The 26,293-nt window shown below is 37.9% G+C and overlaps 1 protein-coding gene across 2 annotated transcripts in view; it reads left to right on the top strand.

Annotated features, from left to right (window-relative positions):
* The window catches only part of PPP2R5E (protein phosphatase 2 regulatory subunit B'epsilon), a gene marked incomplete at its 5' end in the record, with an annotated part of 126,911 nt that overhangs the window by 69,277 nt on the left and 31,341 nt on the right, over positions 1–26,293 (top strand). For both annotated transcript variants that reach the window (XM_084241229.1, XM_084241228.1), the window contains one exon: positions 24,555–24,656. In XM_084241229.1, the coding sequence (XP_084097355.1) occupies positions 24,555–24,656 (102 nt within the window). The remainder of the gene's footprint in view (positions 1–24,554; positions 24,657–26,293) is intronic.

The following is a 26,293-nucleotide window of genomic DNA, read 5'->3' as shown; positions in this document are numbered from 1 at the left end:
CAGAAGTAATTGGCGCAATACTAGAATTTGAAGAGCATGATTTCATAAGATTGAAATCCACAACTTTGTATCTGCAGCTGTATCGGAGGATTCAATGACTTCAAATTATGAAGCCAAGATTGCCAGGGTATTATTGGATTTCTGGTGTTGGGAAAAGAAAAGACACAGGAGAATCACCAAATGTTTTAGATGTGTGTTTGAAAAATATGCAAGCTTGGTGGATGTCTTGATTGTTTTTTTCCTTTCTATTCATTGTGGTATGTTAGAAATGGCTTTAAGCTTAATACAGTTGTGATTTGTAGAATCTAGTTAAAGCCTTGTTTGGCTTTATAAATTAATCATTTTCTTTAAAATCTTGAAATCAGGGGTAATGCCTTTCATTATTTTTAAACAGCAACTTGCACTTTGTGTGCTAATTAGAAGTTATGAGAAGAAATATTATTAGCATAATGCAAGTAATTGTGTTTTTATTGTGTCAGTAATTATATTAGTTTTTCCAAAAGCCAAACCAAAATATGGTTTTCTGTTAGATTTCTGTAGGAGGGTGGCTTCCTTGGCATCCTAGATCTTGGATCTAGAGAGCATGCTATTTGGGGGAAATGGGGCTGGTCTGCTGACTCCTGAAATGATGCCGCAGAGATCCAGAAGGATCAGTGAATCATTGGGAAGCCCCTTGCACTATCTGGCCCACTCTGTGTACTGCTGAAAATTGATTTAGTTTTTCTGTTTAACTCTTATAATTTATATTCAACAACTGCAGAGAAGAAGCATCTGTGATGGAGTAGATGTGGTTAAAAATGAATAGTTCAGATTTGGGAAGGATCCTGAATTATCACAACTTGAGAAACTGTCACTGGTGTCTGAAGTTCTTTTCAAAACAATGTTTAATATACTTTTCAGAGCCATACCTGAGTGTATGTTGCATTTGTTATGAATTTACAGGAATGTAATTCTCGAATGTTTTGTATCTTAACCATTAGTATTGTGGCTCTTGAGCAGTGGTTCTCAACTAGGACAATTTTGCCTTCCATGGTACTTCGGCAATGTCTAGAGACATTCTTTGTACCAGCATGTAGTTGATAGAGGCCAGGGATGCTATTGAACATCTTACAATGTGCAGGGCAGCGGTCACAACAAAGAATTATCTGGCCCCACATGTTAATAATGCCTTTGTTGAAAAACCCTGCTTGAGAGTCTGCATGCTATCTAACCTCTTAACCTGATCCTTAGGATCTGTTTTAGTCCACCTGCCTTCTGCAGAGTACTGTCCCTTGCTTTTAACTATGTTTACAGTCCTCAGCCAACAGTTCTTCATAACTTTCTTCTATATATTTCCATGGGTAGTCCATGAATGTATAATCATTTATAAGCATGTATAAATCTAAACACAGAAATGGTACGTAGTGTATCCAGTCTCTGTACCTTGCTTTTTTTCCACTTAGCAATGTATAATATATATCAGTATATATCAGAGCTGCCTCATTCATTATTATAGCTGTGTAATATTTCATTCTGTATATAATTTATGTAACAAATATGCTATGAATAATACCCTTTTACACATGGCAGTTTGCCCTTGTGTGTGAGAGTATCTGTATATTTATTGATTTGTTTTCTAATAGTCCTTCTTTCCTCCATTTCTGGACCTCTCATGTTTTTACCACCTTCTTGTCTCTAATTCTAACTGTGCTCTTCCTTTCAAGACCTAGCTAAAGGGACTTGCACTGTTTCCTGAGAAGCCTGGAGTTTTCTTTGCCCTTCAATTCCTCTCTCCTTGGCAACCTACCCATTTTTGCTATTTGTTCATTTGCTGCCTTTTTTTTTTTTGAATCCTTGCACACATTTATCTAATTTCCCTAGTTAGATTTTAAGTACTTCGAGGTAGGGAATGTGTTCTGTGTATCTTTGTGGTCTCCATACTGCCTCATAGCCCAGGCCTATCTGGAATTTGTTGAAAGAGTGAATGAATTCCCTCTTAGATGTGGGCATTTCAGGCTCTCATATTACAATGATGATATAGGCTGTCACTGGATTATATTTAGTTTTTAAACCCAGTATTTGGCATAACCCAAAAGTTCTTTCTTTTTTTACAAACTGACATGATCCCAAATCAGTGTTGACTGTGAATAATACTTGCTATTTGGGGGCATTAGAAATTGAACATTCTAGATGATAGCTTAGGGTTCTTAGAGGTTTAATTCACTTTTAATGATTTGTTAAAATGCTAATTGCTAATTTACATGGTTCTTAGACAATCTGGGACGTTACAGAGGAGGAGAATGTGTGGAGTAGAAAGAGAAAGGACATTAGAATCTGGATCAGATGCCAGCTGACCACGTTTACTTGCTCTGTCACCTTGGATGGAGCCCTCCATCTTTTGGACCTCAGCTAAAAGGTCCTTAGGATTAGGGGACGGGTGGCCATAGTCCCTCTCACCCCATCCCTTAAATAGTTCACCAAGTAAAATTGTATTTTTTTGTACATAAGGTAGGGCACTTAGCATTCTGAAAGAATGGTTAGAATCGAGTCCCTACTTGAAGCCCACTTTTTTTTCCTTCCATTTTGCCACTTCTGAGCCCCTTGTATGTAGATACTCTGGTGCTGCCTCTGCTCACTTGTCATTGCATACTTGTCTTTTGGGCACTTTATGAGTATTGGTGGTGATGTGTCTAAAGCTTGTAGAAAAGTCCCTAATATAAATATTCATTCAATAATGTTTTTATGTTTTGCAGATTTTTTTTTTTATTAGCTATTTGATTTTACAAACAAAGTTCCTGTCTGTGGTCTTAAAATACCCTGTCAGCTTAGCATGTCCCATTGATTCAGTGGTTCTCAAATTCTGCATTTCCAACTTGATTTAAATTGAAGTCCCTCACCTTTTCCTCCGGATAATGAAAATTCTTCACTTGGATTTGTGAGGGAAATGGTGTTGTTTTAATGACATGCCAATGAAGTGATTGCTGGGTTTTACGTGCCAGGCTGAGTAATGCTTTCTGATGGCATGTGCTGGCATCAACATTATTACCCGAAGCCTTTGATCCAACCTGTTCCTGGTAGGGAAAGAAAAGTGGCAGATGACAGTAATCTAGGAGTTGTAGAAATCATTTTTAGCATTTAAATGAAATCCGGATGCCTTGTACATATTGCTAGCGTGAAGAAAGAAAAACCAATTCTTTCGTATAAACAGGATAAACCAAAAACGATACAGCATCTAACTTACTTGCAGAAGAGTAGTACAGAATAGTGGAAAGAGCCCTAGACAGGGAATGAGGGAGGCCCTGAACTCATTTTTCTTCTTCTGCTTAACTAGTGTTGAGATCTTTGGTAAGTAATTTCCTCTCTAAGCCCCAGTTTCTCCTTTTATAAGTGGAGGCAGTTGAGGATGATTCCTCTCATCCTTCCTGCTTTGAAAGTTACCAATTCTTTTGGTCACACACACACATTCTAAGAAATATATAATGGACTCTGCCATTCTTAAAGTTTACCGATCATGCTCCAAAGCAATTACTTAGGTAAGTGGTTCATTTCATATATTTCTCCTGGGGTCACATCCGATGGAAAAATAAGAACCAGGACTTCTCGTTCCTTTAGGCTTTGGCACACTATGCTGTGTATCATTTCAAGTGTCAGGCTTCTGTCCTTGAGGCAGTATTTTTACCACATTATGCTAATACTTTCTTTTGGTTCTGTTGCCATGCATCCCTTTGAAAGATATCTTTGAATTTCTGGCTTTCAAAGTAATCTTGTGTTAATTTTTTTTACCCAAACTCAAACTCTGTATATTTTATTTTATTTATTTATTTTTAACTCTGTATATTTTATAGTCTTTATATTCACACATCTTCTTTCTCAAAAATGGCACTTTAGGGGATAGTTCACAATGTGAGATGAAACCTTGTTGATGAAGACATTGTTTTAATGAATTCCAGGTAATGTTATTGATTGGCTTAAAGCCACATTTTCACATTTTGATGGTTAAAAAAAAAAGTCTCCTGTTCTGTCAACAGATTCACAATCAGATATAGAGAATATTTATGTGAACAAATAGTAAGATAATGTCATGTATACACGTTATAATTATATATATAATATATACATATATGTATACATAATACACAGTAGAATATAATACACAGTAGAATATATAATGTATACATAATATACAGTAGAATTGTGAAAAAGGCAGGAAGGAGCAGAGAGAAAGGGAAATTAATTGGAGATACGTAGATGTAGTCAAGGAAGGCTTTTACAAAGTAAGCAAAGACAAGTAGGGCATTTAAAGGTGAATTCAAGCTTTCTAGAATAGTGGCTGAAAGTGTGAAAATAAAAGAGAAAGTTATATAAAGGAACTCCAAAACTATATGATAGATTTAGAGAAACACATATATCACTAGGAAGTTACAGAAGGGTGTGTGTGTGTGTGTGTTGGGGAGGTGAATGGTGATAATTGAAGGTGTAGATGTGGGACGATCCCCAGGGAACCTCACAGACATGGATCACCACTGAAAAGTTTTAAGCCACAGAGTGATATGGTTATATTTGTATAATTACGATGGTGGGTCAGATTGAAGGAGGCTGAAATTGAAGGCAGAGAGGAAGCAATTAAGGGGGTACTGTCTTAGAGAAGTGTGGAGGGCCTAACCAAGTTCAGTTGTCAAATTAGAGAAGGAAGGTAAGGCTGGCACTTGAGACTCAGGAAGAAAAACTGATGTTAGTGAGCATTTGTGTGGCTGTTTGGAGTTACAGAGAGGAAGGGATCTAGGGTACATTTGGGAATTACGTAGTTTGTGGTGCTATTTGAGAAAGTTGTAGCAGGGGGAGAGCATGTTTTGGATAGAGGCTGATGAGTTGATCTTTTGTGTATCAACTTTGAGGTTATGGGACTTGGAAATTTGGAGGTGGAGACTGATAATAACCAGCATGGGAGGAGGGTAGGGGAGGAAAAGAATCATGATGTGATTCTAGCTAACACTAGGGAATCACTGCATGCCTGTGCAGGGGTTTAGGTGGGAGCTAGTGGATTGAGGAGTGCGCAAAGTAGTTGATATGGAGACTGTTGATACTAATTGCATTTCCAGTATTGGGCCTTGGAGGGACTGTCTTCTTCAGAGTAAAATCCTTTCTCTTCTCTCTTGCAGAGAGTATACCTTGTCACTGGTTATTTTCATGTTTTGTCTTTATGTCTGGACTTTTCTTGTTCTCAAAATTTGCCCCACTCCTCATCTGTGCTTAAATCGCTGTATGCTTCAAATTGCAGATTATGTGATTTCCCAAAGCAACTAGAGCTTCAGGATAAAGTATGTTGAACAGTCTTTTTTTTTCCTTTACTGTTGAAGTCTTTCCTTGAGTCCTTTTTATGGTTCCTTGGCTACCAATCGCTTTGTTTTTACCCATTCTCAAATTATATCCTGTCACTTGATTATCTAAGGGCTTTATCATTTATACATTCTTTGATTTAACAGGAAATCACAGCTCTGGCAAGCCTTAATAGAATAATACGGTTTTGTAGAAAACTATGAAGTTGCAATTAAAGGTCTCAGAGTCTGCCTACACAGACTCTTTAAGAGTGCCTTGTTAACTTTACTGCATACTCTATTGGCAAAAGGACAGTTTCTTTTAATAAAATAGCAGCTATCTACAAGTAGCCGTGGGAATGATGATGGAAGTATGAAATTTCCACTTTTCATCTTCCTGCATCTGATTAGGAATATAATTCTACATCCTGGCCAGAATTTGCCTTGAGGTGACTATTCAGACCCAAGGTAGATAAGATCTGTGGGTGTGAGCTCTTGAGAGGGGGATGGGTTAATATGGAGTATGAGGGGTAGAGGTGGGCGGATTACAAGATTGGAGGAATATATATATTGAAAGAGAATTAAGTGATATCTGGGAAGACATTTAGGAATTGAAGTTATTGGGAAAAATTTTTGAGTTTAGGATAAGTCTAAAAGATAGGATCTGGGAATTAGAGTAAAAAATTCCTTAATAATTAGGAAAGAATTTAAGATTATAATAATGTAGATTACTAAAAGACATTTTTAGAATAAGATCAGGAATAAGGTTAGGAAGAGTTCACTGCTCAAGGTTAGGAACAGATTGTTACCACTGGTAAGTTATCTCAGAGGGTAGAGGAGCTGGCAGGAACTTTGTCCTTTCTTTAATTACCATTTTGAAATGACCTGTCTGTGCTTCTTTAGTTAACGCGTATTTAGCAATATTACTTTAGCATTTTAGAGTGTCCATAGATTGATTTCACTGGATTAGTGAACTCCCTGATGTTGATTGCAAGACTTTGTGTGTTTCATCTGTTTTTTTTTGGGGGGGGGGTAGGGAGGGAAAGCTATGCCTTTGATTAAATTTTCAAAGGTGTGTCTAACTCCAAAATGGTTTAAGCTTGATTTTACTTCTTGTGCAGTATTCCGCTAGATGCTGCTCTGTTGGAAAATATAGAATGAGATTGGAAAGAAGCAGGTTCTTCTCACTTGTAGCCTTAACTAAAGATGAAAAAATGCAGTCGTCAGAATGATTTCAGCAGTGAAACCTTATGGACCTGGACTTTTCTATTTAGGGATGTTTCTGCTGATGAATTCAATTTCTTAAATGCATGTCTGACTCTTCAGATTTCTGTTTCATCTTCTGTCAGTTTTGGTAGGATGTTATAGTTACACACTTTAGACTTGCAGTCAAATACACAATCCGTGGAGATTCTTCAGAAATGTGCGTACTAAAAAAAGCAGATCCAGCACCTGTACACCTTCTGTTGTTAGCAGCATAAAAATCTGTAGCAGCTGCATCATATGATTCAATCTAATCTTCACAACTACTTTAAGAGGGCGGGAGATATTATTATATGGACTATTTTATAGAAGATGTAGAGGAAGTAGACAGAGGTTAAGACATTTGCCCAAATCTGGATAACTGGCGAAATGAGACTTGAACCCAGAACTCCCTGTCTCCAAAGCCCAGATTCTTAACTGAAGTGCCATGGTACTTTCCTGGAATTATTCTCCCATTGGAAGTGAGGACTAGAACTTCTGAAGAATGCACTCTTGCCTCTACAGTATTCTTTTCAGCTTTCCTAAACAGGCAGCTCTAAGCTTTCCCTGCCTTTTTTGTTGCTTCTGACAAGGCCAAACAAGATAGTATCAGGGCTATATGTTCATTTTTGCTAAGGAAACAGCTTCTCTTTCACTTTTTCTCACCACATGCCCTTACTAGCCCATATAATAACTATATTGCTTTTGTTATTCTTGAATTGTTAACAGTAATTCTTAACCTTTTTTCCCCCATCCTGTCATTCCCCCTCCCAAGAAGGTCAGAGGTCATGGTGATGCGAGGGTGAGGTGGAACTCAGGAAGAGATCTGTAGTTCAAAACTCTCTTCTGCCCCACCCAAACTGCAGTCCGGTCTCGTAAGTTCACACGCTTCCCCCATGCCTCTTCTGTGGCCCACCATTAGAAGCAGGCAAGCTTACTAGTAGCCAAGGAATCCTGATTGCTTGGTTGGCTTGGATGTGGAGCAGAGAGTTAGATGACTTGAGTGCCTCACATCACCTTGGAAGTCCTTGGAAGCACTTATATGGGTACAGCCCATGTTACCCTTTTGTTGTTTCTGGGTCAGACACACACACGGGCATAGTTCTACCATTTATTTATGTGTTCTTGAACAAATTTTAATCCTCGTAAGCTTGTCACCCTCTATAACTTTATGACGTTGTAATGTTATTGTTATCATTATCCATGGTATGAACTCACCTCTGCTAGACTTAGATAGATTAATCAATTATTCTAGTTATAGTGAAACCTGCTAGCCTGAAAGTTTTATCTATTTAAGGTGACTTACCATATCATTTCTCAGACTGTTGGTTTTAATCTTTAAAATTCTGTCTGGGAGGGCCTCCTCAGTGGCGCAGCGGTTGAGCGCTGGGTTGCGAAGCTGCCCGCAGCTTCTGCAGCGCCGGTTCGATCCCCGGCTGCTCCCCGGCCACTGGAGGAGGGTCCCGCATGGCGCGCAGACCTCTCCTGCCACCTGCTGCTCCCCTCGGCGGTGTGCTTCGGTCCTTCTGCCTGCTCTGCTCCCCGCTCTGGCTCTGGTGAATTCTCTTACCCTCCCGCGCTTCTGACTGTACCCAGTGCTTGTATAAATAAATAAATAAATCTTTAAAAAAAAAATTCTGTCTGGGAAATTTTACAGGTTCTTTTTTTTTTTGAGGCATCTGTAAATCTGCATGAATCTATATTTGTATAATTTTATATACATGTATATCGATATACTGCCCTTATTCACTTAAATAAAAATTTTCTTGATCTACTGGCTTATTTATATCCCTACTGTCTTACTAATTAACCATTTCTTTTTTGCAAACATGCTCTCTTAAGAAATCTGACAGGGACTGTATTATCTTTAATTTTAATGTGCTAAGGAGCAGGGTTTTTCCTCAGGAAGCTAAATTATTCATGATTGCTGTTTGCTTCATTTACAAGCTGTAGTCCTCCTGGTTTAACTGCTTTACAGATTGTTCAGAGTTTTCAATATACTTAAAATTGTTTAACGGCTGTGACTTGTCTAGCGCTGATCTATCCAATACTATCATCTCACTGTAATAAGACTACTCCCCATTCTTTCCTGTCTGCAACCTGTACTCCCTTCCCCCAAGTTGGCAGCAGAATTTTTCAGGTTAGAGTACTGTATTCAGATTTTGATTCTCTTTTCTTCCATCTTTTAATTTAACCTTAAAACTGAAACTATCATTAGAGATATAGGCAACACTTCTGGAAAAAAAAAAAAAAATCTACCGAGCAAATGGATGCTAAAATGATTGGAAACTCTTGCCCATGGTATATAAAAGTGGGTCTTAGATAATTCTAGTGATTGGTGTTAGTTTATGTGGTTTGGCTGTCTCTCCGCCGAGGAGAGACAGAACTGAGAGATTTAATGGTTGATTCTTTAAGGAGAAAACTGGTTATACCACAGTGTTGTATTATCAATAGGGAAAAAGTGGAGAAAATGAGTGACCAATGTGGAATTCTCAGACACAGTAATGCTTAAGGCAAGGATTTGGTAAGAAAACAATGAGCAGGTCACTTCCAGGAGGCAGTTGGCTACTCATCAATGTTAAAAGCCAAGTTTGATCTGTAGATGAAAACAAGAAGAAATATGCTATCCAATGACTTCTGCAGAGGAAGTTGCCTCTGGAAAGTGAGGATAAGATAAGGACTTTAGAGAAAAATGCAGTTACAGTGATTATAGAGAACGGTGGGAGTTGGCTGAGCAGTGGAGAAGAGAAAGCTGGAGAGACTGGAGCCTGGGGCAGCCTGCAGGTCTTGGGTAAGGAGCCTTATTTAGGAGGGTAAGGGCTGACACAAAGAAGAGAGGATGTTTCTGAATAAAAATAGAATTGATTGTAAATGTTTGATAAGCAAAGAAGTAATTTATTTTTTTAATAAAATGGCTAAGCAAGCTATAGTGATATTTGCTGACCCTTCAGAAATGTTGGGAACAAAGAGGGAGTGGGGTTGGGTACTGAATGGACTGCTTTGAAACACTGTGGGATTTCTTTTCCTAAAGAAGTTAAGGGTAGATCACTCTAGAATAATGCAGGCTTCTTCCTTTTGTGGGAACTTAGGCTTTTTTCTCTTAGAAAAGTGAGTAACATTTGTTAAGCTTAGATAATAGAATTGGTGTTGGAAGATTGAGCTTTGCATTGTGCTGTCACCTGGTACAAAGTGGAGCGGCAGTTCTGCAGTAATGCCCACTCTGGAATGTAAAAGCAGTGATTTGATGGGTGAAATAACCCCTGGAAGGCAGTGATCTCTGAATGCACCATGAAGGTGTAATCTACCAGAGTGGCAGGCAGTTCCTGCTCCTAGAGCCGTCTCTTGGTTTCTTCTGAGGAACTTATACCTATGCTCCTGCTTTCCCTCAGTGGTGAGCATGGCCCGCCCCATGAGTCCTGTCCTGGGACTGCGTGTCCTGCCCTCCCTTGGAGTGGCCTGTCTTCCTTGGTTCATTATGAAGCAGCGGTCAGGGGTAAGGCCCAGTGGTGACCTCGTCGTTCAGGTGTGCTTTTGTTTCATTACTCACCAGCTAGCTCATGACTTTGTTTTAATAATAGTCATAGAGACAGAGACAAACGTACAGGGTAAGGGTCTGTGACCAAAGATTTGACAGAGCGTTCTGTTTATTTTAGTGATTTCAAATATGAACACCTGCTCAATGAACGGAAACATACATTAGGAGTCTTAAGTGGTTTTTTTCTTTTTTCCTTTTGGGGAGAGGGGAGGGTGTTTTAAATTTAAAATTCAAGAGATTTCATTTTTTAGCATTACCTAATTTTGAACCATGTAGTTAGTGTTCAAAGCAGTAGAATGTATGTGTTCTCAAAAACAGCCTGTGTTTTTGTTTTAAAAACTTGTGCACTTTTGCTCTTACTGAAATCACTTAATTTACCAGTTTTACTACTTTTTTGGGAGTTGAGGGCCCATCTTCCAAGCTTAGTGAAATATAGCCCAGACCTGGGCCTACAGGACCAGCCTGTGTGTGGGGGTGTGAGTGCTTGAGTGAGTGTGCCAGCAGCAAGGGGCCTGCTCTGTGTTTATACACACAGTGAGCACTATGACTATTGCAGTGTTTACATTTCTATTTTTGGATTCTAAGATTTAATATCAACAGTCTTCACTTTTGGATGCAATGCAACATTTCCAAATTTGGAGACAGTGCAATATAGTTGTCTCTGTGTGAAATATCATTTCCTTGTGATGGTTTTGGGTGGGGATAACACTTAGATAATTAATTTCACATTGCTGTCACAGTGCAGCAGGTAAAAGTTGCTTCTTATTTTGAGTCATGTTGAATATTGAAATAGAAGCCTCATGGAGGCTCCTAGTGGAGGATTCATGGTTAGGATTTATGGGTAATAAGTTAGAGAGAGAGGAACAGAGGTTCTGGCAAGCTAAGTAGATGAGGTTAGATTCATCATGTAGACAATAAGCAGGGAGTTGCTAAGGTTTTGAACAGGAAGTGAAATTTGTAAATGATATTCTTACTTTTTTTTATCCGGTCCTCACAACAAAAGTCTGTACCCTTTTGCCAGCTGCTCTAAGGAGAATTAGGCTGCAGATTTAACCCAGGATGGCCAATGGCAGAAGACTGTTCAAATTTAATTGGATGGTGGTAAAGGAAGAGAAATAGAGAATATGTAAAGGATTTCACCAGCTTTCTCTTGACGAACCTGAGTTCATCACAGAAAATTTGGAAAACAAAAAATTGACTTATACTTTTTATCACTTAAATCCACCTTATGTTTTTTATGTGTTTTTTCTCTTAATTTAAAAAAATTTAGATACACTTAATGTGCAATAAAAATTTAAGAACAGGTTTTACACAGTGAGCATGCAATGAACTTCACAATTCTATGCACCTGTATAGCCATAACCCCAGTTGAGATCCAGAACATTGTCACTATGCAAGAAAATTTCCTTGTGTCCCTTTCTTGTTTATCCTTGTTAAAAAATTTTTCTTAAAAAAAGAAATCTCTTTAGCATTACAATGGTTTCGTGTAATTAAATATCTTTAAAAAGCATTCTGATGGCTGCCTAATAGCCCATTATGTCACACACCATTGTTGGCTGAGCTGCTTTTCCATTCTGGGACAAACTATTCCCAAATTTCCACTATTGAAAGTAACACCACCATTAGCCCAGACAATAAAATGAATTGTTGATAAATTGCATGTAGCACATAAAGGAGAGGAAAAGAAAATTCCCAAAAGGTTACAGTAGTGAACCTGTGACAAATGGAAGGGGGGAAGAGAATTAACCTTTTACAGGGGGTGGAGTTAATGGGCATGAGATTGGTTTTGACCAAAATGAACTTGAAATGATAGCAAAATGTCAGAATTGCTCTGCATGTAACTGGAAATAATGGGACTAGGACACCAGGCCTGGAAACAAAAGCTATAGTAAGAAGGCTGATAGATATGTGAGTATTGAGCTAAGAGCAGCAGGCCCAGGATTCAGCATTGCTCTGTGTTGAGTTTATAGTGCTGATTTTTTTTTTTTTTAAAGATTTGTGTATTTGTTCATTGGATAAAATGCTGAATTTGAGGCATTTGTTCTTTTGAATCCTGTATCTGGTATCCTAAGATCCAGAATGCACTTACTTTGTATTTTGCATTACACTAAGATCTAATGTGGTTGGTGCTAGTTCTGAGAAAGGAAACCAATGTGGGGACCTCTCATATTATGTCGGCTATGGTTAGAAGAGTTGTCATTTAGTTTTCTTGCTCTTCTACTGAATTCTTTCCTAAAATGGAATAAATACATTATATTACAAAATTAAATTAGTTGAATTAGCAAAAATTACGATGAACAGAAGAAATAATTTAATAGGAAATAATTGTTAACTTTTGAGTAAATAGTGTGACTTGAACATACATACATTTACTTCCTTTATTTTCTAAAATCTCAAAACAATGTCTGTAAAGAAATAAAACCCACAGAGCAAAGCAAAATGGAGAGATCTCAAATCCGTATTTTGGAAATCAATAAGCAGATGAACTGGTAGTGCCCTCCCTTGGCTCATCAGAGAGAGCTGAACCCTAAACAGTAGCAAGGAAAGACCAGAATTAGCCAACGCACAACATTACCTGCAGGAAGGTATAGGAAGATAATTTTTATTTATTAATTTAATTTTTGGACAACATATGCTTCATCCCCTCAGGTGTAGTCCCCATATTTCTCTCACCATCGAAGTACCTATAGTCCATCAACATATCCCCTTGTGCTCTTCTCTCCCTCCCTTCCCCCCTCCATTTTTACCCCTTTCTTCCCTTCCCCTCCCTGAGGCCTCATACAGAGAGATAGTCTTCAAAGTAAGGCTACATGGGTACAAAAACAGACTAGGTGGAAAATCTGTATAAGAATTAATTGGAACTCTCGATCCTGTCCCATTCCCCTCAAAAACAGATAGCCAGGCAACTGTCCCTCTCAAATCCCTGCAAAATAAGGAGTTTTACTCTCCAGAGAGGCTAAACTAGAGGGTGTGTGGACTCAGGGACCTTAGGCACAACTGAGAGCAGTGGACTTCCTAAAAGTCCCTACTTCCCACGTGAAGAGGAAGACCTTCAGTCCTCTACACAGCTCCTGGATCCCACTCTGCCCCTAGTCAAGAGACAGATGATTTTTCTTAGGAGAATCAGATAAGCCCAAGAGAAAAGACCTACAGACACCAATTAAAAATGAGTTCTTGGCAGGGGTAGGGGTGAGGTAGGAGAGTGGGGTATGTGTGTGAAAGGGTGTTGGTGGAAAAGGACGACTCCAGCCAGCCTCGCTATAGGCAGGCCCACTACCCAGTGCCATCCTCTCATACAGTTCATATTTTCTTTTCTTTTAACTTATTAAATTTATTTTTTTAGGATCCCACCAGCTTTGGTCAAGTGCCTACTATGTGCTAGGCACAATTCAAGCCTCTCGTGTTTGAATATCATAGAAAATCTGTCTGAGGTGGTTTAACATAAATAGTGAATGATTGTGCATGGATCGTAGAAGGGCATGGAGGTAGAATATAAACCAGTGTTCTCAAAGTGTGGTCTCTTGAGCAGTCCCATTGGCATCACCTGGGAATTTGGTAGAAATGCTTATTCAGGGTTCTCATTTGAAATACGACTGGATGTGGCACTGTGAGAGCACAGATTTTTCTGTGCTCCTGAATCCTTTCAGTGGAGGCTATCCTGACCTTCCTTACCCCATCAGTTCATTTTGCATGATTTTGACCTTTACATAAATCTACATGGAGGGGGGTCAGCTTCGATGTCTTCTGCTTTCTCTTGCATCTTTCTCCCCCATCTGTTTTTCCTGCCTTTGTGGCATTTCTGTGATGGGCTTATGATAGGTCAAAGAGAGTAGGACAAAGGCAGAGTACTTTCCATCACTCAGCTTGTCTCTTTTGTCCCTTTATAACTAAAAGTTGATGTAGTCCTCAAAACTGTGTCTTGTGTTTACATTTGATCTATGTTCAAATTCTGTCAATTTTCTGTTCTTGATCTTTTGGGACAGATTCCTTCCATACAGTCATCAGTGCTCTGTTGTCAGTGCACTAATCCTTTCAGAAACTCACCGTCTGCAGGGACCAAATTATTTGCAGAAGCAATCAGTATATGTTAACTCCAATTTCATAACAATTGCCAACTAAATAGACCTATTGCTACCAATAGCAACAGCGACAACAATGAGAACAGGTTTTCTTTTTTAGTGTCCATAAATCTAAAGAGGGCATATGTGTAAATCTAAAGAGGGCATATACCTAGTATAATGTGGAAGAAGGACTGGATAAAGGAAATATAAGTAAAAATGATGAAATGTAAGTAAAAACAATAGTAAAATAATAAGTGCCCAAAATTTCTGTTACTTTAATTTTGTCTTTTGAATTTGGATACCTATTTAAAATGTTGAATTGGGCAATGTAATTTTTTTAAGTTTTATGTATTTATTTTAAATGATTTATTTATTTTGCATACAAGATCTGGGGTGTAGGCCAGAGGTACAGTGGGGTGAGAGGATTTACCAGAGACACAGGAGGGAGCAGAACAGGTGGAGCTGCTGAAATACACTGCTGAGGGGAGCAGCAGGCGAGACAGAAGAGGTCTGCTGTGCCATAAGTGGGTTAGCTCCCTGGCCGGGGATTGAACTCAAGCTATAGTGGTAACAGTGCTGAGACGTAACCTCTAGGCCACCAGGGAGGCCCTACAATATAAATTTTTAAACCTTTTTTTGTTTTGTTATTCCCTTCAGGCAACTACTAAGTTTCTTTTATTATTTTATGATGTTCCTTCGGTCTCATTCCAGAAGTCAGGTTTAATAGAATAGGCACTGTGTTCTGGGAAACCCTGCTAATATAGATTTAAAGCATACAGTGAACAATAATAAGATTGCAATAATTGACTTGAGAAATCTTTTAAATCCTCTTACAGATTTCAGGGTGTCATAAAACAGACCTGAGCACTGTCAAAAGTGTATGTTTCTTTGCCACAAGTGAACAGTGCACTCCGGTTCAGGAATTATTTTCTTGACAGTATATAGAGCTTAGTCCACAAAGGTGGCATTGTGATGCAGATATGGACAACCTTGCTGGAATGGTTTAGCTATACCTCTGTATCATAATTCCTCAGTCCCTGTTGTGTTCCTAAGATCTGCACTTGCAACAAACAGAATTATTGGGAAGATTGTTTTGGCTCAAGGAATTAACATTTAACTCAGGTAAATAGGTTTGGAAGAACTGGAAATTTCTCTTCTGAAAATTTTAATTATTATAAATTTTAATATATAACCTTACTAAAAACAATTAAAATTTTTAATTTAACACTTAAAAATTAAAAAAAATATATATATATAGCTTTGACAGCTACATATTTAATATGTTAGAGACAAAGTTAGACCTACAGTGGATTGCTCATAATCAAAGAAGTGTTCTTGCCATTTTAATTAAATTTCTGTTGTTTAGAAATAGTGCTAATGACATGTTTTTGTTAGAATAAGGGATTTTTATGGTTTCCCAAGTTCAGGTAACTTTTAAGCAGCTATATTGATTCACATAGATGGCGACGTTTAAAAGATACTTTATACTTATTTTGAAGTGGAAATCACAGTAGATTTATTGTAGTAATTAAAGGCATATTTGACCTAGAAACAAATTAATGATTGAACAAATTGCCTGTGGATTAAATTAAGTGCTAATAGCTTTAAAATTTTGCCATTTGTTTCCTAATCTAAGCATGTGCTTAACAGATACTTATCTGCTCTGATTCTAAGACTCTTGAGCATAGTCATTCAATAGTATGGTATTTTTCTTCTTGTTTTTATCAATAATTGTTTAATTACTTTTAAAGAGGATGAGAGTTTTGAAAGCTCCTTTATCTTTGGGACCTTTATAAATTCCTTTTTTTTTTTTTAAACATTTTTTTTAATTCTTTTTTTTTTTTTTAAAGATTTATTTATTTATTTATACAAGCACTGGGTACAGTCAGAAGCGCTGGAGGGTGAGAGAATTCACCAGAGACAGAGCAGGGAGAACAGGCAGAAGGACCGAAGTACACTGCTGAGGGGAGCAGCGGGCGGCAGGAGAGGTCTGCGCACCATGTGGGACCCTCCTCCGGTGGCCGGGGAGCAGCTGCGGATCGAACAGGCGCTGCAGAGGCTGCGGGCAGCTTCGCAACCCAGTGCTCAACCGCTGTGCCACCAGGGAGGCCCCCTTTATAAATTCTTAATATTTGATGTCAAAAAGTAACTTAACCTTCTATATTATTTTTTATGTTAGCAAGGTATATAGGCAAGTTTTGTTGCAATTTTAGTTCCTAGAATTTGAATAATTAACACAAATTGTAGTATATTTAGAAATAGGTCTCCTCTGTCCAAATGTCTGATTTAGAGATTTGAATTTTGCTTATGTTCAAATTTTTTGTTTTGTAATTGTTTTAAAAAATTCAATTCCTAGTAAATGTTGGTAGACTACTATGATATTTTCCTAAATTTTCTTTTAAGATCCAGTTGTTCCATATCTGTTATTTAGATTCTGCTTTTCGGCTAACACATAATACTGTGAAAATAATGCATGGTGTCCTCGCTTCAACATTGCATTTCCTGGCTCCTCCCTCTGGTTCTAAGTGCTTGATTGAATCATTTGGTTTCCTTTTCTTCACACTGGTGGCCAACACTTGTTTCTGTTAGGTTGTGTGTGTGTGTTTGTTATAGGCCATTTTTACAGATGTGAAGTGGTATCGCATGGTTTTGGTATGCATTTCCACAATAAGTGATGATCAACATTTTTTCATGTGCTTATTAAGAACAATGGCATTTAAATTTGCTTGAATGATCTTTATTTAACATTATCTAGACCTCTTTTGTTAGAAAAATTTACTTTGTAGATATAATCTTATGAAAATTCATTTTATAGCTATGATGTCACTGATTTTGTATTTAAATTTGATATATTTGTAGAATAATGGTATGGAATTAGAGTTCACAGATAAGAGGGAGAAATAATTTGAGGTTAAGTTACTCATCTGCTGGGCCTCCCTGGTGGCGCAAGTGGTTAAGCACTGCACTATGAAGCAATCCTCAGCCTCTGCAGCATGAGTTTGATCCCCGGCCGGCCAGGGAGCAACCCACATGGCGCAGCAGACCTCTCCTGACTTGCCCGCTGCTTCCCTCAGCAGTGTACTTCGGTCAGTCTGCCTGTTCTGTTCCCCACTCTGTCTCTGGTGAATCCTCTCACTCCCAGCATCTCTGGCCTTTGCCCCAACTCTTGTATGCATAAATAAATAATTCTTCAAGAAAAAAAAAAGTTACTCATCTGCTTTTATCTAAGAAAGATGATACCCTGTCATTATTATAAAACACAGAGAAAGTCATTTAAGCTGACTTACTACACTGTAGAAAAAGTGGTTCCCTTGAATGCATTACATGTCTGGTTTACTTGAGCCTTACATATTAATACTGCTTACAAATATATGACTCAAAGAAATTGACAGTATTTATTTTGCAGTTAAAACAGACTTCTCCAAGACATTGTCCTTCTGTTTTGTTTTGTTCAGTGTTAATCTTGATGAACATTTAGTGAGGCACTTAGGTGCTAGCCACATTCTGTTCTTCTGTAAAATGTGCTGGTCATTTTCCTTAGCATAAAATGTCATCTGAAATCATGGTGTAAAATTAGTAGTTTCTATGGAGATAAAAAGATTGAGGATAGTGAGATTATTTTTCTGTAGTAACTTAAATACATATTTTAAATTTTTTAATAGTTGTATTTAGATATTGCAGGCCACCTAATGATATGTTGCTTCCTTAAAACCTCATGAAAATATGCCTAAACATTTCTATTTATTTATTGGGCTATGTACTTGGGAACATTTTATCTCCTCTTTCACGTTTGGTCAAGATTTTGAAATTGGTATTTTTTCACCATAGTTAACAGGAATCACTAGTAAACTAAAGAACTAAAAGAGAGCAGCTAGTTTCCAAAACTAGCAGCTCTTCAGTTCTAGGCTTTTACCTGAGCACCATAGCCCTGTCTTCTCTTCTCAAGTATGCTTCAGTGCTAATTCTGAGTCACAACTGAGCTGCAACCAGTAGAGTTCCTTAGTGAATATTAGCTTACTTTAGGGTTGTCAGATTAAGTTTGAATTTCAGATAAACAATGAAAAATCTTTTTTGTCAAAATGTCCTGTGCAATATGGGGGACATACTTGAACTAAAAATTCTTTATGTGAAATTCAGATTTACCTGGTGTTCTGTATTTTATGTGGCAACCCCACTTCTTTCCATTTATTGTATATTAGGTGCTAAGCATTCAGAAATAATTTAAACCCTTGAGGGGCTTAAAATCTAATTGGGAAAGATGAGAAAAAGGGGTGTGAGAGATAGAAACTCCAGAGAGGAAGCTATTGCAGTCATAAAGGTCTTTGATGATAGGTGTCTATACCAGACAATGGGGAGGAAGAAATTATTATATATTTCCCAGTTAATGCTGAGCCAGGTCTTCAGATCTAAGCTGATGGTAGGTAAACAGTGGTCTAATTTAGGTAGTAAAAAGTGCCTTTGGGATCCACTGATTGTGATTGATAAGCCAAAAATCTAGGGAGGAGATGATGAAAAGAAGAAATGGGAAAATTAAGAAGTAATAAAAATGATAAAAATAATGGTTGTGGAATCAGAGGAAAAAGATATAAAATTGTCAAGTCCATATATCATCTTCAGAGGTGGAAATGGAGGTGGTGTATCAGAGAAAGAACTGAGAAAGCTGCTTGCATGTGATGGCACTTTATATCTTAAGAAACTCACAAGCTCTTTGTACTTTTCTTATTTGTAAGATAAAATAGCTGGATAAAAGAGTCTCTAACATGGTCTAATTGTAGAAGCTATTCAGTGGAATCCCTGATCCTAGGGCTTCTGTCTCTGAGGAGGGGGTTACTCAGTCCTCCACTCCCCCAGTCCTGCTTTCTAGCTAACCATTTTTTGGAGACCTTTTTGATTCCAACAACTTTTAGTTTGATTCCAACGTTCGGTGTTTATTATACTTTCTTTGGAATGAAAATGAATAAAACTACTTCAAGGACACTTAGTTATAAAATTTTTTTCACCTTTGCATGGAGGTTAAATTCTAGCACAGATTAAAATAAAATAGTTAAAAAATAAATCGCTAATGTACTTAAAACATCCTTGTTATTTTATTTTAAAGATTTATTTATTTATGCATACAAGAACTGGGGTATAGGCCCTGGCAGGGGTAGTTTTCACCGAGACAGAGTGGAAAACAGAACAGTCAGACTGACTGAAATACACTGCTGAGAGGAGCAGTGGCAAGATGGGAGAGGTCTGCTGCTCCATGTGGGTAGCTCCCTGGCTAGGGATCAAACTCATGCTGCAGTGGCTGTGGATAGCTTCATAGTGCTGTGCTTAACCCCTTGTGCCACCAGGGAGCCCCTTTTTTGTTTATTTTTGATAATCCTTTCCTGAATGAATAAAATAGAAGGCTTAAGGCTAGAGCTAAATATATTTAAGTGTGTGATGGAGACAGTCTGCAGCTTTTGAAATACCTGGATACATTTTTTTCTAACCACAGAACTGTTTTGTGGTGAGAAATGGTGCTGGTGGCTGCTTGTGGTCATAGTATCTTTGTATAAGCATGCAACTGCCCTTACCTATTTTATAATGTAACCTATTTATTGATCCATTTAACCCTGGGCTATGAATCAGAAGTGGCTGCCAGTGATAAAGGAAGATTTAATGCAAGTGAATTTACCATTTGAAACAAATTTAACCATTTTTAAATGTTGGAAGTCTTGAAAATCTGATAAAGGCAATCTATCGTTTCCTAAAGTGGAGTAACAGATATAAAATGTTGCAGAAAAATCAGAGATTTAGAGACCCCCCTCACCCCAAGCCCGTACATACATGGATGGTCAGATTTTGAAGTCATAATTTTGGAGCTCAGTTATACAGTGAAACCGGTCCATTCATTCACTTACTCAGCTGTTTGTTCATGAGCTAGGTTCTAAGGCATTGTGGGAGAATCAGATTTTTAACTCTCTCCTGACAGCAATAATCTTGTTCAAACAAATTCAGGAGTCTATTTTCATCTTGAAATTAAAGGTATCTCTTGCATGTATCTAACATAGGCTTTTTATAGATGTAAGAGTTTTTGTTGTGTCCCAGGAGGAGTAACAAGAGCTCTCTGGTTTATTGTCTGTATTCCTGTTGTTTTAATATAGCTTTTCTTACCTGTTTCTATTTTTATCTTTATAATTACAATCACACCATTTTCAGTTGTCTTTCTAGCTAAGTCTTTATTTATAAGTATTTCTTTGTACTTCCATTTGGCCATCAGCTTTAATGCTGCACAGTATTTCCCTAAATTGGTGTACCTCTATCAGGATGGAATTATAGGTTATTTTCAGCTTTACACTTCTTAAAGAATTTTGCAAATGACTCCTTCAGGTAGTTTTTTAATTCTTATTTTGCATTATTGCATTAGTTTTGTGGGATAGATTCTCAAGGATGGGAGTAATGGCTCTATCATTCATGACATTTTTATCAAGTAGCTATTGTGTGCCAGGCTGGATCAGAGACTTGACCATTTTCCTTACATTTTTGACATGCTTTGCCATTTCTTTCCAAATGTATTAGAGAACTACTTAACCAGTTGAGTGAGCTCTTAATTGTCCAGTCCAACAGATCCAGGCCTCCTTATTTTACTTATCTGGTGAATATTTAGAAGTAACGTAAATAAAACGACAAAGAAGGCAAATCTGAAGAAATGGTATTGTGTAGCTAAATGAGATACACATGCCTCTAGAACTGCCTGATGCTTGAATTATTTGTACAACTGGACTTTCTTTTGATGTGATAACTGAGAGATAGTTTCAATCACATCAGGAGTTTACAACATTGTACAGAGTTAAACATCTTAGGTCAAATAACGTACATTTATTTTAATCACTTAGGAAAGTTTACATTGAAATTTAGTATCAGATGGTGTCATTGATATGTGGAAAATATAAAACTAAGAGTTAGATAAAGGCAATCTTAAAAAAACAAACCCTTGAAAGCTGACTACAGAACTGAAGCTCCAAGGTGGTGATGAGATGCTGGATGGGTAAGAAGAGGGAAGGAGGCAAAGAGGACTAAGGTGGTTGGTGGAATATGGGTGATTTGGTGGTGGGTGCACTATGGTGGTAATACCTGATGGGAGTATCCAAATATTACCTCAGTTAACAATAAGTAAATTAAAAAATTGAAATTTAGTTGAAGCACAACCGAAAACAGTTTTATTAATATATCCAAACTTTTATTTTGTGATCATTTACTGGATGCTTCATGTGTACCAAAAAAACAGATGTGAACATGACATTATATGTTTTTGGTTAGTGGGGAGAGACAAATTTTAAACAAATATTGGTGTAACACATGATGGGCACTGTAAGAGAATTGCCGTATCTAAGATTGCAGAGGGTCAGAAGTTACTGTGTCTTTTACCCAGAATTTTTACTATTTAGAGGCCTTCCCCCCACTCCACTCCCACCCCTACTTTATAGATTAGGAGAGGAGAAAACTCGTCACAGTTCACACTAAATATAAGTGGCTTAGTTGGGATAAAAACTTAACTCAGTTTTTGAAATAAATGTGTAGTTAGTGAAGATTCAAAAGCAAGTAAAATAAGACCTCTGCCCTTGTGATTGCAGTGTTACTGCTGGTTGAAGAGAAGTCCATAGATCCATGGTTATCTGAAAATTCACTAATTTCTTTGTAAATGTAAAGTCTAGTAATCTTTGGAAGGGACAGAAATAAAATAAAACTGCATATTTTCACTACTGTAATGAAAACGTTCTAATATTTTTTTCTAGTCATCTAAGCTAAAATTGAAGAAAAGAGGTGGTTTACCTACTTTTTTTTTTTAAAGAGACTTTTTTTTTTTTAAAGATTGATTTATTTATACAAATACTGGGGTACAGGCCAGAGGCTTGGGAGGGTGAAAGAATTTACCAGAGACAGAGCAGGGAGCAGAACAGGCAGAAGGACTGAAATATACTGCTGAGGGGAGCAGCGAGCAAGACAGGAAAGGTCTGCCGCGCCATGTGGGAATCTCCCTGGCCGGCCGGGAATCGAACCGGCACTGCAGAGGCTGCGGACAGCTTCACAGCACTGTGCTCAACCCACTGCGCCACCAGGGAGGCCCGGTATACCTATTCTTCTGGAGCACTGTGGTGGAGCTTGACAGCCTGGGTTCAAGTTGGAACTTCTGGTTACTAACTGTAACCTTGGACCTTAGCACCTGTGCTTTTGTGTCCTGATGGTGAAATGGGAAGAATAATAGTACTTGTTTCATAGGATCTGAGTCCAGTAGATGTTGTTCATCTTGGTCAACCTCAGAGCAGCATTTGCTGCTGTTGACCTCTTCTTCCTTCCTAAAGACACTCTTTTCTCTTAGCTCCCAAGACTCTTTTTGGCTTTAGCTCTTATCTTTTCCTACCTTTTACCCCTTTTCATTTGCTTTCTTGACTTTTTTTTTTTTTTCTGATTTATAAATGTTGGCTGTCTGAGGGTCCTTTCCATCTTTTTTACTTTTTCCCAAGCTAATCCATTAGTCCCATAGCTTTAAGGATCATCCATATTTCTGATGAGTATATAAGTCAACATTCTGACTGTTCCGATCTTAGGTCTTGTTCATATTTCTGATCACCTCCTAGATATTGTCTCTTTAACATATTCCTATCTGGACCTCTGGATTTCCTCATCAAAAGAACAAAGCAAAGACAACTTTCCCTCTCCTAATTCATCTCCATCTCAACTTGCCTTAAATCTATGGCTCATTCTAGATTCTTTTCTTTCCTTCACCCCACATATCCAAACCAAGTACTACCTTCAGAATGTATTTTGGATCAATTTATTTGTCTTCTCTGTCACCATCCCAGTCCAAACCATTATCAACTCTTGCCATTTACACAAGCTTCTAAATTGTCTTCTTCCTGTTTGTTTTATACTAGAGTGATGTTTTAATGCAAAAATTAAATCATTCTCTGTTGAATAGCCACTAGTGGCTTCCTGTTGCAATTAAAATAGAAATTGAAAGGCCTCCCCGGTGGCGCAGCAGGTTGAGCACAGTGCTGTGAAGCTTTCTGCAGCCTCTGCAGCACAGGTTTGATTCCTGGCTGGCAGGGGAGATACCCACATGGCATGGCAGACCTCTCCTGTCTCACCTGCTGCTCCCCTCAGCAGTGCTTTCCGTCCGTCAGCCTGTTCTGCTCCTGCTCTGTCTCTGGTGAATCCTCTCACCCTCCCACGCCTCTGGCCTGTACCCCAGCTTTTATATAAAATAAATAAGAAAAATAATAAAAAAATAGAAATTGAATCTCAGTTTCCATACCTGGGAAATTGGAATAATTATTACAGACTAGAATTTAGGGCACAGTTTTTTTAATCTGATTTTTTTATTGCTTTTTTCCCTGTGCCTAGAACAGTGTGTGTACATAATGGTCACTTAATAAATATTTGATGAATAAACACCCTCAGATTTTAGTAGCCCTTTAAAGCCTTTTTTCTTCCTTCTTTCAGAGCACCATATTGTAATTTAGTATTTTCTGCATTATGTAGAAAGTCCAGCAAAGATTTCTGAACAACATCTCCTTTCTTTTACCTTCTGGCTTCCTACTTGTGTTCTGCCCTCCCCCCAACTTGGTTTTACTCTTCAGATCTGAGAATATGTTCGAATTATTAGGAGGGCATATCTGAGTAAGTAAGAAAAGAAATAATTAAACCTGAAAAGGGGCCTTGAGAATAGTAGTAACAGCATTTTACTATAGAAATATTGGAATATATACAGAAATAGTAGTTATTATAATGAATCCTCATATCATCATTACCCAGTTTCAACAGTTGTCAATTCATGGCCATTTTTTGAGAAATTAATATTTAGTTTAGAAATTACCTGTGCTAAAGGATTGCCTAGTTTATAGGATTTTATTGCCGTTGCAGCCTGCTCTCAGCATCACTACTATTTGGTAAATTAGGTGAGAAAAGATTAGGCATGATTCTAAGGATGTGTTAGTTTCTGAAATATCCTTTCTAATTCATCTTTTGTGATAGCTGAAATGTCATCATTAGTTCAACCATAAATTTTCAAATTGTGACTAAACCTGAGAAGGGAACTATGTGACACCATTAGCAGTTATTTATATTTTAATGTAAATTGATTAATTAGAAGCATGTTTGACTGGTAAGTAACCTAGAGCAGGCTTTGAGGGAAGGTATAAAATCATAGGGACCCAGTGGGGATGGTCAAGTAAAGACAAGGAAACTGTTCAAGTATCTGGAATATGCTGTTCCGCTACTTACCAACATTGCCTGGGGTGGTCCTGGCCTTAAAGCCTATAACAAGAGATCCCATTCCAATTTAGTGTGCTCCTGTCATCTGTCATCTGGATTCCCTTCAGCTGGCTGCAAAGGCCTTGTATAAAACTGCTCAGGAGATGCTTCCAGCTAACTCTGCTGCTTGTTTATTTTTAGGTATCTTGCAATATATTCAGAACTCTCCCTCCTAGTGACAGCAATGAATTTGATCCAGAAGAAGATGAACCTACCCTTGAGGCATCATGGCCACACTTACAGGTACTCTGAATGATCATTTGTTATAAAAGAATGATCCATTAACTCATTTTCTGATTAGCATGGGAATTCCTTGAACTTTTTTTCACCAAAATAACAAACTAGAGTATGTTAATGGAAAGCTAAAGAATGCTTTTAATATTCCCTACTCTTGATAATTAGGATGCCAAAGGAATAAATTAATAAGTTTCGATGTAATGGTTTAGTGTGGGCCCGCCCATGTTGCAGGCCCAGCTGGCAGTTCTTATTCTTTTATTAGAGTTTCTATATGATCCTGCCCCCTGGAGCCTCAAACAAGAGCAGAACTGTTTTCACATTAATATTAGTTAAATGTGATTAGGTCACAGAGTACATATTTTATTTTCAGCAGTAGGTAGCCTGGGGACTGTGTACGCCTGTCTTCGTAATAACTACAGATGTGTTTCTTCAGCATAGAAGGGCAAGGACAAACTACAGAAGCTAGTTCACAGTGTTGTAAGGAAGAGCAACAGCTCAGAGAAAGTGTGTGTAAAGGCTAGTTCTTTCGCTTGTGCTGAGGAGGCCAAGTTTTGCAGCCACAATCTCGTGCCAGGACAAATCAGGGCCGGCCCCACATCTTCCTTCCTAGCACGAGGCCCATCAGCATTGTTTTGACTTACATTCCAGTCATTTCCATTTTTCTTCCCTGGCTGATTTCTTTAAAGGCCAACATTTCTCAAAGGACAGTACAAGGAGATTTGAATGTCATGAACCCCAAATTCCTTTGAGTGTATACCTTTCCATTGAGTCCGAATGTCCTCAGACGCTAGTCCTCAGAGAACTGGCAAGGAGGGAAATGGTAGAAGAGAAGGAATATAACCTCGTACATCCTCACCCTGAGGCAGAAGCCACTGCATCCTTGTAGAAGTGTGCTCGTAGTTATGAGTTGACTTTCTGGAACAGAAAACTGCAGCAGGGAGATAAGGCCCAGAGATATTCTAGGAGTTTACTTTTTCCCTGCACTTCAAAATTTTTGACATAAATCTGCAACTTTTCCTGTCCTGCTTTGGCAACTCAAGTTTGCTACATAGATACATGTAGGCTATTTCCCCTGCTTATCTAGAGAACTCAGGGGTCTTTTTTTTTCTCAACTCTTATACAGGCATGTTACACATATGTCTTTCTGCTGCTAATGCCAAGATTGAGTAAATTAGTTAAGATTTGTAGTTGTAGTTGATTTGCTATCTTAAATGCCTGATTTTTTTCTTGAAGGTGCCAGACATACTATGATCTAAGAAATTTGTAAAAGTATTTGTGCTTTTAATGGTATGCACTAGATTGTGACTGAAATAATAATAATAATAATAATAATAGCAATAACAATAACAATAAAAAGAATAAAAGATATACTTTTTTGAATGGCTGGACTTCTTAACCTATCCTATTCTTAATAGTTGTCACCCATTCACAGATGTGCAATGTAGTCTGGAAGAAATTTTAAAAAACCAAACAAGACAATCTCCTCAGGAAAGTCCCATATTTTTTAGTGGTCCAAAGGACAGAGGGACTTTTGACAAATCTTTGGCTTGTCTTGTCTACATCCCAAAGAAGCAGTACACCACTCTTGTCATCTGCAGGAACATCTTAAATACTCTAGGTCATGGTCACCATAAATATAAATT

Source organism: Talpa europaea (genome assembly GCF_964194135.1).
Source record: "Talpa europaea genome assembly, chromosome: 8".
NCBI classification, from domain to species: Eukaryota; Metazoa; Chordata; class Mammalia; order Eulipotyphla; family Talpidae; genus Talpa; species Talpa europaea.
This window is presented reverse-complemented; position numbering and strand designations above follow the sequence as displayed.